This window comes from Pan troglodytes, chromosome 8 (genome assembly GCF_028858775.2).
Source record: "Pan troglodytes isolate AG18354 chromosome 8, NHGRI_mPanTro3-v2.0_pri, whole genome shotgun sequence".
NCBI lineage: Eukaryota > Metazoa > Chordata > Mammalia > Primates > Hominidae > Pan > Pan troglodytes.
The window spans coordinates 34,917,811-34,931,357 of NC_072406.2; the positions used below are offsets into that span (position 1 = coordinate 34,917,811).

A 13,547-nucleotide genomic window follows, 5' to 3' on the forward strand; every position below is an offset into this window, starting at 1 on the left:
GAATCTATTCTCAATCCATATTCTACTTCAGATTTGTTGAGGGAGAAAAAAGGTGAATATAAAAATCATCATTTTCAGCAAACCTCTCCCATGAAATAACTTCAGGTAAAAAGTATAGTTATTGATAAAGAACATCTAAGAAAATGGAGACAATTCCCTAATAGCACTCTTAAGTATTAAATTTGCTTTGGGTATAACTAAACTATAGCAGAAGAGAAAACAGCTGAACTCATAGCTAAGAATCTCTTATCAAATATTTTATCACCATCATAACTGAAAGTGCTATGTGTCTGTTAATAGCTACTATTTTCTACCCTACGTACAAATTGTATTTGGTGTACAAATTCAAGATAGCAAAATCTCATGCACTGAACACATTAAACAGAACTAGATATTTACTAGGCTATGTCTGTCACTCTAAACAACAGTCTCTAAGGATTAAGCTTAGAATCAATGCTCTATTGATTTTACTATCAATGAACATTATAGCTCACACGACTGGCCATTTTAAGGAAAGATAGCTTCCATTATAGTTCATTTTTTAGAATATATGCTGTTAAAAGATAAATCACTGCTTTCTTGATGAAACATTGAAAATACATTTCTTACCAAAGTACACACAGACACTTTTCATAAGTTATTTAAGAAGAAATACTGTGTTGACAACACATAAAATTTAAAACATCACTTTATTAGGCTCTTCTATATTTAAACATATAACACTGTTAAAATGCTCTGTATTTGGGATTCATACAAACTGTTCTCAACTATTTATTAAAGCCAGATTAAGAATGTACAAATGTATGTGTTGTAAGATATAAAGAAAGAAATCTCTATGATAAAAAATATCACTAATGCTAAAAATCATAGGGAATTATAATGGCATTTTCTTGGAAATGAAAACATTAATCAATTCCACATATCCAACATATGGCCTAATGTGTGTTTATTTCACTTGATTTTCTTAAAATATACATCAAGAACATAAAATAATGGTTACATACTCATTAGTGAGTTTTATACTATAATCTGCAATTCATCAAACATATTTAGGCTAATACAAACACTGAAAAACAAATCTAAAATTTTTTCAAAGCAGAAAAATGTACAGAAATTTAAAACAATTTTTTGAAATATAAAATAGTAATTATGAAACTAAAATTAAAAATCTGTATATTATGAAAATGAATATTTAAATAATTCTAGCATGTGCCTAATTATGAATTTTCTGTATTACAAAGCTTGAATTTTTAGTTTAAAACAATAACAACATAATTTCCACTTAGGTCACATTTTGAAACTGAATAAAAACTACTTGTACAAAGATTATAAACAGAAAACATGTCTAAATTAATTGCTGTCATTCTTCTTTGAAAAAAATATATATATGCCAAAAATTGTGGTACACCGCACTTTATTTAGGAAAGGTGCCAAAATAAATTTCCTATTCTCAGACTAACGGTTATTTTGATTCTAACACACCTGTAATCAAATTTACAATAACTAGTTAATAAATTTATAAAAGTTTAATATATTAAGGCTGAATAACTATACATTTAACAGCATTTGTAAATGAAACGTTATTTAGTAAACTAAAAAACACATTCAACTTTTATAAATATAGTAACATGAAACAGACAAAAAATTTTAAAGTTGCACAACTGGGTTAGCAAAAGAAGACTGGTTAAAAATTCGTAATAGATTTTGAACAAAAGTAGGTATGTTAATATTACTAAAGCGCAATCTAGTATATAAATGTCATGACTAGTGCTCAGTATTTTACCTCAACTAACATTCAGGGCACTCATGAAAATTTGTTGGAACATAGCTGGGCTACTATTTCCCAAAACAAGTTAGCTAAAGAGTTTAGAGAAGGCTGCTAAGCTAGGTTTTCTTACAATAACCAAGAAAACCTGTTATAGGCATGCTTTAATAATGACAGTCACTGGGTCTGAAAAATGCATAATTAGGCAAACTGTTAGGCAAGTTCCTCACTGTGTGAACATCATGGTGTACTTACACAAACCTATGTTGTATAGCTTCTACACATGTAGGCTATATGGTAGCCTATTGCTTCCAGGCTACAAACCTGTATAGCATGTTGCTGTACTGAACACTGTAGGCAATTATAACACAATGGTAAGTATTTGTCTATCTAAACTTAGAAAAGGTACAGTAAAAATACCATATTATAATCTTATGGGACTAGCACTGGGTATTTTTGTTGCTGTTGTTGTTGTTTTAGAGATGGGGTCTCACTCTGTCACTCAGGCTGCAGTACAATGGCACGATCATGGCTCACTGCAGCCTTGCAATCCTCCCATCTCAGCATCACAAGTAGCTCAAGCAATCCTCCCATCTCAGCCACCCAAGGAGTTGGGACTACAGGCATGCAACACCACACCATGGTAATTTTTTTATTTTTTGTAGAGATAGGGTCTAGCTATGTTGCCAGGGCTGGTCTCAAACTCCTGGGCTCAAGCAATCCTCCCACCTCAGCCTCCCAAAGCGTTGGGATTACAGGTGTGAGCCACTGCGCCCAGCCAGCATTGTGTATGTGGTCCCCCATTGAGTCAAATGCCATTATGCAGTACATGACTGTATTTTCATGCTATATATGTTCTTGGGGGAGAAAAAGGCTTAAACGTTTATTCACAATTGCACTCCTAGGAATCTACCCAAGAGAAATGAAAACATATGTCCATCTGAAGATTTATGTGAATGTTCATAGAAGCCTTGCTCATCACAGCCCCAAACTGCAAACAACCCACATGTCCATCAACTGGTGAACAGATAAACGTTAAGTGGTATATCCATACAATGGAATACTGTTCAGCAATAGAAAAGAATGAACTACTGGTATATGCTACAATATGGATGAATCTCAAAAACCTTATGTTAATAGAAGCCAGATACAAAAAACTACGTATTGCATGATTCCATTTATATGAACTGTCCAGAAAGGACAAATTTATAAATACACTAAATCAATCAGTAATTGCCTGGAGCTGGAGATCAGGGTGAGGAACTACTGCAAATGGGCTAAAGCTTTTTTGAAATGATGTAAATGTTCTAAAACTGGACTGTGATGATGGTTTGCACAAGCCTGTAAATTTACTAAAAAGCACTTAACTGTACACTTAAAACAGGTGACTTTTATTGTATGCAAATTATACACAAATAAGGATGTTAAAAAATCAAACAAAACTGGCTTTTTCTTTTTTCTCTTTTTTTCTTTTGAGACAGGGTCTTGCTGTGTCGCCCAGGCTAAGCACAGTGCGCAACTTCCGCCTCCGGGGTTCAAGCAATCCTCCCACCTCAGCCTCCTGAGTAGCTGGGACTATAGGCATGTGCCACCACGCCAGGCTAACTTTTGTATTTTGGTTTCATCATGTTGCCTAAGCTGGTTTCCAACTCCTGAGTTCAAGGGATCTGCCCTCCTCAGCCTCCCAAAGTGCTAGGATTACAGATGTGAGCCACTGTACCCAGCCAGCCTTTCCTTTTTTTTTTTTTTTTAACAAAAAGTTATTTGGTTTGTTAATTTATCAATTTAACTGATATTCCCTTTTCCAGCAAAATTCAAATAATGCATCTGATTTCAGAGAAAACACAATTATATAAAAGGGAAATAAATAGGAAACATGTCTATGACAATTTCCCAAATTACCAATTCCTGGAAGGTTACACATTTAAAAGTATTATTTAATGAATATTTATAGTAAATAATTGTGATACCAAAAAGCATTTTTTCATATCAATATGTAGATAATCTTCTTTTAGAAGATAATGCTGACTGTGCTCTTTTTTTTCCCTAAAGGAATTATAAACATTAAGTAATTGTCTGCAGAGATGTCTGTCTCCTGTATGTTTAAATACTATTAGGTCACCTGGCCTCAGGCACAAGCTTTAGAGGAGTGATTCTTAGCTTGATTAGTTAAGACTTTTGCCTCAAGGAAAACCAGTTACCAAAGAGTTACTTGTGCCTCAAGGGGTATAAATACTACAGCTGTTTGTGTAACTGTCACATTCATTTTTTCTATCAACTGTCTAAAATAAATGAGAGAACTAATCCTGAAGAGATGATGTTATTTATTAATAGATGATTCCATGTTAATGAAGAAACAATTTATATATGAGAAGTGATTTGTTTTGAAAAGATAGAAATAATTTTGGTAACTGAAAGAAATTACAAAGTTTATTGACTTTTAAGATAACAAACAAAAAGAAAAAAACCTCAAGCCAAAAATATTAGAAAACTAAATAAAGCTACCTTTACAGGTACATTCTTGATGTGTGAAACAAAACTAGGGCTCACAGAGAAACCAACTAGAAAATATGCACAGAATGACCAAAACTTCTTTCAACACGCTTCTCGGACTCTTTCAACACTATGGATTATCTCAAACCAGAGGAATGTCTGCTATGGTATCTGGACCAATGCCAGCCCTTGTTATAAAGTGAAGAACACTTTAAGAGAAGATCTTGAATCCCTGTGCTTTGCAATCTGACAAGCAGAGGTATTCAAATTAAACGGTTAAGATGAGAATCAAGAATGGTAGCTAACATTTTAGGATACAGACTAATTCCAGATAATACACTTGAGGAAAGATTCAGAATGTAACATAGCACAATTTATAGGGTTGTCTGGAGATGTATTACCCCCCTAGTGAAGGACACAGATATTTAGGCTGGCTTTTGCCTAAATGTCAAATAGCCAGGTGTTGTTTTGTTTTGTTTTTTACAGGTACTCTTGTATTGTAGAACATTTTCAAATTTTGGATTGTGGTCCACTAGTGTCTCATGAAATGAATTTAGTGAACCACAACCAACATTTTTAAAAAATAAATAAATAAAAAACACCAAAAGACTAGTCTAGCCTAGAATAGAAAATAATGTGTTTAACATGCAATAAGAAATATCTTGTGAAACTATTGTTTTAGTTGTGTGTGTGTGTGCGTATGTGTTGTGGTCTGACTTAAAAAACTTAGAAGGCTGCTGAAATGATGTCTACATTCCATACATTCTGTAGGAGTAGAGGAAAGGGGCCTCTGTGTAATCTCCTCTTAAGTCACTGGCATTATAAACTACTACACAAATATATTGCCACTCTTCTGAAAGGGGCACAGAGAAGTCTTAGAGTGAGGGGCTACCTCCACTCTGAAGTTTAACCCTGAATGCAGAATTGCCGGAGCAGAGTAAAGGAAGGGAAGGAGGCAAAAGAAATAGATGCAAGAGGCAAAGTTTTCTTTCTTCTACAGGCTTACAGAAGCTTATATAATTGGGTTATTCTGAGAGTGAGGAAATATCAAGAAAGAGTACTAACTTGACTATCACTACAGTCTAATTCAAACATTTAAGGAATGGGGGGGAAAGCACCAAGCATCAGGCACAGATAGGAGCTATTACTGACATATGGGAAGGAATGGACATTTATTTGAATTCAGGCAGTATTTGTATTTCCCAGGGCATAAACACTCATGTTAAAAGTCGTATTAAGGAAGCCTGGACTTGCTAACATTATGACTCAAAATCCTGAAGCTTGTATGTATCGAATCAATCTAGTGAATACTTTCAATAAAATTAACTCTGCTTCAAACACACATTTTTAAAACACTGCATTTCTCGGAAGGAACAAAAATAAAATGCTAACATAATAATAAAATGTTTAAGAAGACTTAATTCTTTATAAACTGTAGCATGAAACTATAACATCTTAATTCAAAAGCAGAAATGAACACTCACCTCTGCCTTCGTTCATCATCCTTTAAAACTTCATAAATGGCCACCAACTAAAATAAAAGCATTACTTTAAAATAAAAATACTCTCAACTATAAGAAATCACATAGGAAGGTGAAGGCACTACAATACACATGCAGAAAATCCTATGTGCCTATATATACAATAAACAGATGAAATCTCCTTTATAAGTAATACTATGTTTTGGTAGTACCTTAAGAGATTAAAAATGCTTGATATCAAAATAAATCTTTGTGACAGTTACAAAAGTAATACTTAGCTTAAAATGTGCATTTAGAAGCAAAAGCTGTAATTTAGACAAGAAAATTATGACAATTATGACCCTCCAAGAATTTAGAGATGCTAATACAAAATAGTAAAAATGCATTTTGTAGAAACTTGAAAAAAAAATACACTATATTTTAAACTACTACCTCATTTTCAAATGAAAATATTCCATATATAAGTGAATATTTCTACCATCGACATGTTAATACATTTGTCACAAAATATATATATAATAGCATATTTCACTTACTTGTCTAAACTGAGTTTCTGCATTTTCATCTTTATTCTTGTCTGGATGTAAAGTTAGTGAAAGCTTACGATATGCTTTTCTGATGTCTGCAGATGATGCATCCTGGAGGTGGTAGGGGGAGGGGAAAATACAAAGCAAACTTTGTCAGAAAAAGAAATTCCCAGAACCTTGTTAAGATCTGAGAAGACAGCCAACCAAGTGCAGGACCCCAGGCAATGTAATTTGAGCAATCAGTCTTAACAACCAGGCTATGCAACAAGCCTGACCCACATGACTGAACAATTATTCAATCTAATTTGGCTCTCCTCTTAACTTTTCATTACCATACAGTCATTTAAAGAAGACAGTATTTGGCGAAACTTTTCAAACACTTGCCTTCCTAAAATTAACCAATAAATCTTTTTCAGTAATTAAGAGATCAAAAAGAAACAAATTAAAAATTAATACATCGGTGTGCCTTCAAAGAAACTCTTTATTTACTGGCAAATGTTAAAGCCAATTTCTGAATCCCGGGCTAACCATATGGTTTCTCTATTATTTATATTGAGCTTATCATCTTAGCAACAACCTATGGAATCTCACTTTCACATGTCAAAAAGCATGCCTATCTGAAGGGAGTTAAATTAGCATTTATCAAAAATTATTATCATTAGAAAGAGTTAAATATACTATACTTATTTACTTAGTACTTTAAAGGGTATTTTCAATGTTGGCCAGCCTCCTCAGTCTGGTTCATAGAAATAAATTTGCCCAATATTTATGTATTACTTGTATAGTTTAAATATATTTAAAAGGTTACCGTGGTTCAGTACTTAGATTAAGTGGATATTAAAATTACATTTTATATAATCCTGTGTGCACAGGTAAAATCAGACAACATCATTTTTACATGGCCAGTATAAAATGCATAATAATAACAAAGAAAACACTGTCAAGTAGGGTTTAAAACTTTTTTTGAGGCCGGGCGCGGTGGCTCACGCCTGTAATCCCAGCACTTTGGGAGGCCGAGGCGGGCGGATCACGAGGTCAGGAGATCGAGACCATCCTGGCTAACACGGTGAAACCCCGTCTCTACTAAAAATACAAAAAATTAGCCGGGCGTGGTAGCGGGCGCCTGTAGTCCCAGCTACTCGGGAGGCTGAGGCAGGAGAATGGCGTGAACCCGGGAGGCGGAGCTTGCAGTGAGCCGAGATCGCGCCACTGCACTCCAGCCTGGGCGACAGAGCGAGACTCCGTCTCAAAAAAAAAAAAACAAAACTTTTTTTGAGACAGTCTGATTCTGCCACCCAGGCTGGAGTGCGGCAGCACAATCTCAGCTCACTGCAACCTCCACCTCCTGGGTCCAAGAGATTCTTGTGCCTCAGCCTCCAGAGGAGCTGGAATTATAGGCATGCACCACCACACCCAGCTAATTTTTGTATTTTTAGTAGAAATGGGGTTTCCCCAGGTTGGCCAGGCTGGTCTCGAACTCCTGACCTCAAGTGATCCAACAGCCTTGGCCTCCCAAAGTGTAGGATTACAGGTGTGAGCCACCGCGCCTGGCTGGGGTTTAAAACTTGATCTGTATTAAACTTAAAGTGTATTAAAATAACATATTAATATTGGGCAAAATGATAGTAAACTTGCTTACTAAATGTCTCTCATTTGATAGCTGTCTAATTAATTCCAAAAACTATTAAGAAGTTCAAATGATGAAAACACCAAACCAAACCAACACAAAAAATCTATATACCTGGGACTAAATATTATCAATAGTTTTTAAATAGAGTTGGAGAGAGACAAAGTGAGGCTATAATTAGTCTGTCAGGCTTGTCTTTATAAACCATTATTTTTATTATCAGTTTTCTGGGGCTTGTTGCTCCAGACTAGTATGTTACCCAGGGTGTGAGTATTTTTGTGACTTGTGGAAGGCTGAGCAGCTATAAAAATTAACTAAAGTACTGCAGGTAACATGGTTGTAATTTTCATTCTACTTTGCTTAATAAAATTGACATGTTCCCTACATAGACTACAGATAATGTGGTAGAAATAAATGATTATTTAATGAAAATCTGTGATGAATCCTATTGTTGAGCAAAGACATCAAGTGTCAAATGAATAACCAATCTCTAATTGGGATTTTAATTGTAGATTTTTTTAAATTGGGACTATATAATAAACTATTCCACAAGTATATTTCATACAAAATAATAGCTATGTATTTTCTATTACAAAATTAATACATGTTCACTACAGAACATTTCTTACTTAAAAATAAAAACAACTAATAGTAACCTAAGGCATTTCCTTGCTTCCAGTCTTACCATTCTGATCCCCCAATCCTCCATTTTTCTGCCACCATATGTACCCCAAATGTAAATGTGGTCAGACGGCTCTCCTACTCTAAACCCTTGAGCAGCTACCAGGTGCCTTTGTCACTGGTGTTTTCCAATTTTTTTAGCCTTATCTCCCACCCTCTTGGCTCATCCTCCTGGTCCCCCAGATTATTACACCGTAGGATACACAGTTCACCAATGTCATGTTGTTTTTCACCCAGCTACAGATACAGACAGCTCTCTTCTAAGGAACAGGGCTCTGTTTCTTATACACAAATATTGCCTGACTATTTTCCTCTTGAGAATCTATCCAGTTGAGTTATTTTACCAATAAATTCTACCTCAAGTAGATACGGTGAAAAACATGAAGATTTTCTTATCTACAAAGACATGCTCTAGATAAGTTGTACTTCAAACTAGCTTATATATTTATTTAATATTAGGTACTCGATGAATTCAAACTCAGAAAATATTGCTTCAGAATCAGATCTCTTTATTTTGGCTGTTTAGGTTCAGATTTGGGCTGAGTAACTTCCCAATGAGACAGAGTTTTGGGAAGGCAGTGAGAACAACTACTACATCCTTGACCTGATAAACTATATGGAACATGTCCACATAACTACAATGTGAATATGTTCCATTGGAGCTTTAAAGGTAAAAACCCTGGTACGTATTGGCTTGTCTAATACATTTGATATCACATTTCTATTAGAGGCCTGAATGTTAGAACATTCATCTCCCATATTCACTGGATTAGATGTTTTATCTCTCCAGCTTGGAGCAAAAATTTTTTGACAGCACGTGAGTGAAGTGGCTATCTTTAACTCTTTTCATATTAGATCTACTGGATTCATCTGTTAGAATTCTTTTCCTTCTAAATGTGATATGGCTCTTTGGCAAGCTAACCATGAATTATTTTAACAGTCAGGTGACCTCTATGAAGAAGAAATGTATCATCACTTTTGGGGAAAAAAACAAAAACAAAACAAAACGAAAAAACACTCTGAGGCTGGGTGTGGTGGCTCACGCCCGTAATCCCAGCACTTTGGAAGGCTGAGGCAGGCAGATCACTTGAGCCCAAGAGTTTGAGACCAGCCTGAGCAACATGGAAAAACCCCATCTGTGCAAAAAAAAATTGTTTAATTAGCTGGGTGTGGTGGCATGTGCCTGTAATCCCAGCTACTTGGGAGGCTGAGATGGGGGTGTTACTTGAGCCCAGGAGGTTAAGGCTGCAGTGAGCCATGATTGCACCACTACACTCCAGCCTGGGTGACACAGTGAAACCCTGTCTCCAAAACAACACCAACAACAAACCCTGAAAATAATGTAAGCTTATCAAAATGGAAACAATGCAATGGCATGTCAGCAAAAAACAGCATGTTAGGGAACTCCAAGTTCGTCCCTCCAGAGAAACAGTGAAAATAACCTGACAAAAAACTGTCAGAAACAACTTTATCTGATCTCTGAAAACCTGTCAAAATTTACAGCAATTAGGCAAGCACTTAAGAGAAAGATGATTCTCACTAAGGGTCTTAAAGATGCCAACCTAAGGCCTTGGTTAGGTTCCTGGTGCCAGAGAGATCAGAGTTGACCTTGTTCTCAAAGAGCTGTGGTTATTTTGTTTTAACCTCTCTGTTGGCTTAAACTGTGTAAAGGGCTTGCTTTTATTTTGCCACACTCAGAACTCTGCCAGAGCAGATAGGCCATTTGTCGTAAACATTTAAAGGCAAATTTATTTATTTGATTTTTATTTTTTGTAGAAACAGGGTTTTGCCATGTTGCCCAGGCTGGTCTCAAACTCCTTGGCCTCCCAAAGTGCTGGGATTACAGGCATGAGCCACCATGCCTGGCCTACAGGCAAATGTATTAGCCAGTGCTGAATGGGGTAAGGGGTAGCAATTGAGGCAAACAATGAATATAATAAACTGTTTCTATAAATATAGAAAAAAGCTTGAAAGGACACAAACATATTTTAATAAAGCTGTTTTAAGCTAAGTGTTATTACAAAAGAGTCAAAAAGATAAAAAATTAAAAAGTTCATCAAGTAGAAATGTTATATAGTAAGCTAAGGTTAATTGATTATCAAAAAGCTTGGGGATGTGAGGGGGATCTGGCTGCAACATCTGTCACCCCACTGATCGCCAGGGTTGATTCGGCTGATCTGGCTGGCTAGGCGGGTGTCCCCTTCTTCCCTCACTGCTCCATGTGTGCCCCTCCCGAAGCTGCATGCTCGGTCCAAGAGGACAACCATACCTGATAGAGGAGGACCAGTCTTCAGTCAAGGGTATACAAGTAGCTGTGCTCCCCTGCTAGAACCTCCAAACAAGCTCTCAAAAAGCTTGGGCAGACAGACTGAAAAGTGACATGCTTTGGGGACTAAGGGCTTTCAAAGCTCCTACATATTCCTTGGAAACTAGATGGCCATGTGCATGCCCAGGACAGAGCACATGCTCAGAAAGACTTGAGAAGGCTCTAAGTTCTCACTTCTGGCTGATATTCAGGCTCTGCACAAGCAGAAACTGAAGCTAAGAAAGATGTAAACTGCCCAACTGAGTGTGGAAGGCATGGCCCCAAGATATACACAGTCTACTGGCAAACACTGGAACTATATATATTATTTATTCATTTATATTTAGTCATACACCACATAACAATGTTTCCATCAACAATGAATCGCATATATGATGGTGGTCCCATAAGAATACGATACAATGGAGCTTTAAAATTCCTATCTTCTAGTGACATGTTACCCTTCCTAATGTCACAGTGCAATGTATCTATTCATGTGTTTGTGGTGAGGCTAGTGTAAACAAACCTGCTGTGCTGCCAGTTGTATAAAAGTATAGTACATACAATTATGTATTGTACATAATATTTGATGATAATAAGAGACTATGTTACAGGGTTATGTATTTACTATACTATTATGGTTATTTCAGAGGGAAATTTAAAAAAAATTATAGAAGGAATAAAGTGTAAAACAGCCTCAAGCAGGTCCTTCAGGAGGTATTTCAGAAGGGGCATTGTTATAAAAGATGACAGTTCCATGCATGTTACTGACCCTGAAGACCTTCCAATTAAATGACATGTGATATTAATGATCATGATCCTGTGTAGGCCTAAGCTAATGTGTGTTTGTGTCTTAATTTTTAACAAGAAAGTTTAAAAAGTAAAAAAAAAAAAAACTAAATAATTTTAAATATAGAAAAAAGCTTATAAGGATATAAAAATATTTTTATACAGCTATATATGAGTTTGTGTTTTAAGCTAAGTGTTATTACAAAAGAGTCAAAAAGTTAAAAAGTTTATAAAGTAGAAATGTTACATAGTAAGCTATGGTTAATTTATTATTGAAGAAATCACATATTTTTAATAAATTTAGTGTAGTCTAAGTGTACAGTGTTTATACTATAGTGTACAGAAATGTCCTAGGCCTTCACATTCACTTACCACTTACTCAGTGACTCACCCAGAGCAACTTCCACTCCCGCAAGATGTATTCATAGTAAAAACCCTATACAAGTACATTTTGTACCTATTATACTGTATTTTTACTATGTTTAAATATGTTTAGATACACAAATACTTTTGTGTTACAATTGCCTACAGTGTTCAGTACAGTAACATGCTACACAGGTTTGTAGCCCAGGAGCAATAGGTTATACCATATAGCCTAGGTTTGCAGTAGGCTATACCATCTAGATTTGTATAAATACACTGTGATATTCACACAAAGACAAAATTGCCAAGTGATGCATTTCTCAGAATGCATCCTTGTCATTAAGCAATGCATAACTATATACTTCTGGCTCCAACTGTTAAGAAAATATCTGCCAAATCATTAGTTGACCAGAGATTCTAAGCTAACTGAAGAGAAATTCTAGTGGCCATACACAGCACAGAATATGAACTTTACAAAAGTGTCTATTTCAGAAAAGTCACTAGACAACACCAACTATAATAAGCAGCAACAAAAACCTCTAGGAAAGTAGAAAATATCACTGTCACATTATATATATCTAAAATGTCTAATACTCAATAAAAAATTATAAAGCATGGAAAGAAACAGGAAAGTATGGTCTTCAGAGAAAAAAAAAATTAATAGAAATTATCCCTGAGGATGTCCACATATTGCATTTACTAGGCAAAGACTCTAAATCAATTATTTTAAATTTGCTTAAAGAGTATGCTCAAAGAACTAAAGGAAAATATGAGAATAATGTCTCACATAATTGAGAATATCAACAAAAATAGACTTTAAAAAAACAAAACAGAAATTCTGGACTAGCAAAATACATAACTGAAATGAAAATTTTACTAGTTGGGGCTCAACAGCAGGCTTGAGTAGGCAGAAGAAACAATCAATGAACACTTAGACAGATCAATAGCGATTACCTGATCTGGGGAGCAGAAAGGAAAAAAATGAATAAAATGAACAAAGCCTAAGAGACCTGTGGAACACTATTAAAAGTACCAACAAACACATAATGGATCTCCAAAAGGGAGAAGAAACAGAAAATGGGGCAGAAAACATCTTTGAAGAAAAAATGACAGCAAACTTCAAAAATTGATGAAAGACATAAACCTATATATCTAAGAATCTCAACAAACCCCAAGCAGGAGAAAACTAAAGAGATCCACACCTAGAAACATTATAATCAAAATGTTAAAAGAAAGAGTCCCAAAAGCAGCAAAAGAAGCAACTTATCATGTATAAGGGATCCCCAATAAAGTTAACAGCTAATTTCTCATCAGAGATTATGGAGGCTAGATGGTAGTAAATTAACATGAAAAAAAAATCTATCAACCAAGAAGTCTATATCCAACAAAACTATCCCTCAAAAACAAAATAAATTATGATATCCCAGTTAAAAAATTAGAATTCATTGCTAGTAGATATGCTTTATAAGAAATGCTATAAGGAGTCCTTCAAGCTGAAAGAAAAAGATACTAGACA

General features: G+C 35.2%; 1 protein-coding gene across 2 annotated transcripts in view; it reads right to left on the reverse strand.

Annotated features, from left to right (window-relative positions):
* DNAJC1 (DnaJ heat shock protein family (Hsp40) member C1) overlaps positions 1–13,547 on the reverse strand; it is a 247,390-nt gene that overhangs the window by 166,083 nt on the left and 67,760 nt on the right. For both annotated transcript variants that reach the window (XM_054660816.2, XM_507688.8), the window contains exons 2-3: positions 6,276–6,377; positions 5,743–5,789 (exon numbers count right to left, since the gene is read on the reverse strand). In XM_054660816.2, coding sequence (XP_054516791.1) covers positions 5,743–5,789; positions 6,276–6,377 — 149 coding nt within the window. The remainder of the gene's footprint in view (positions 1–5,742; positions 5,790–6,275; positions 6,378–13,547) is intronic.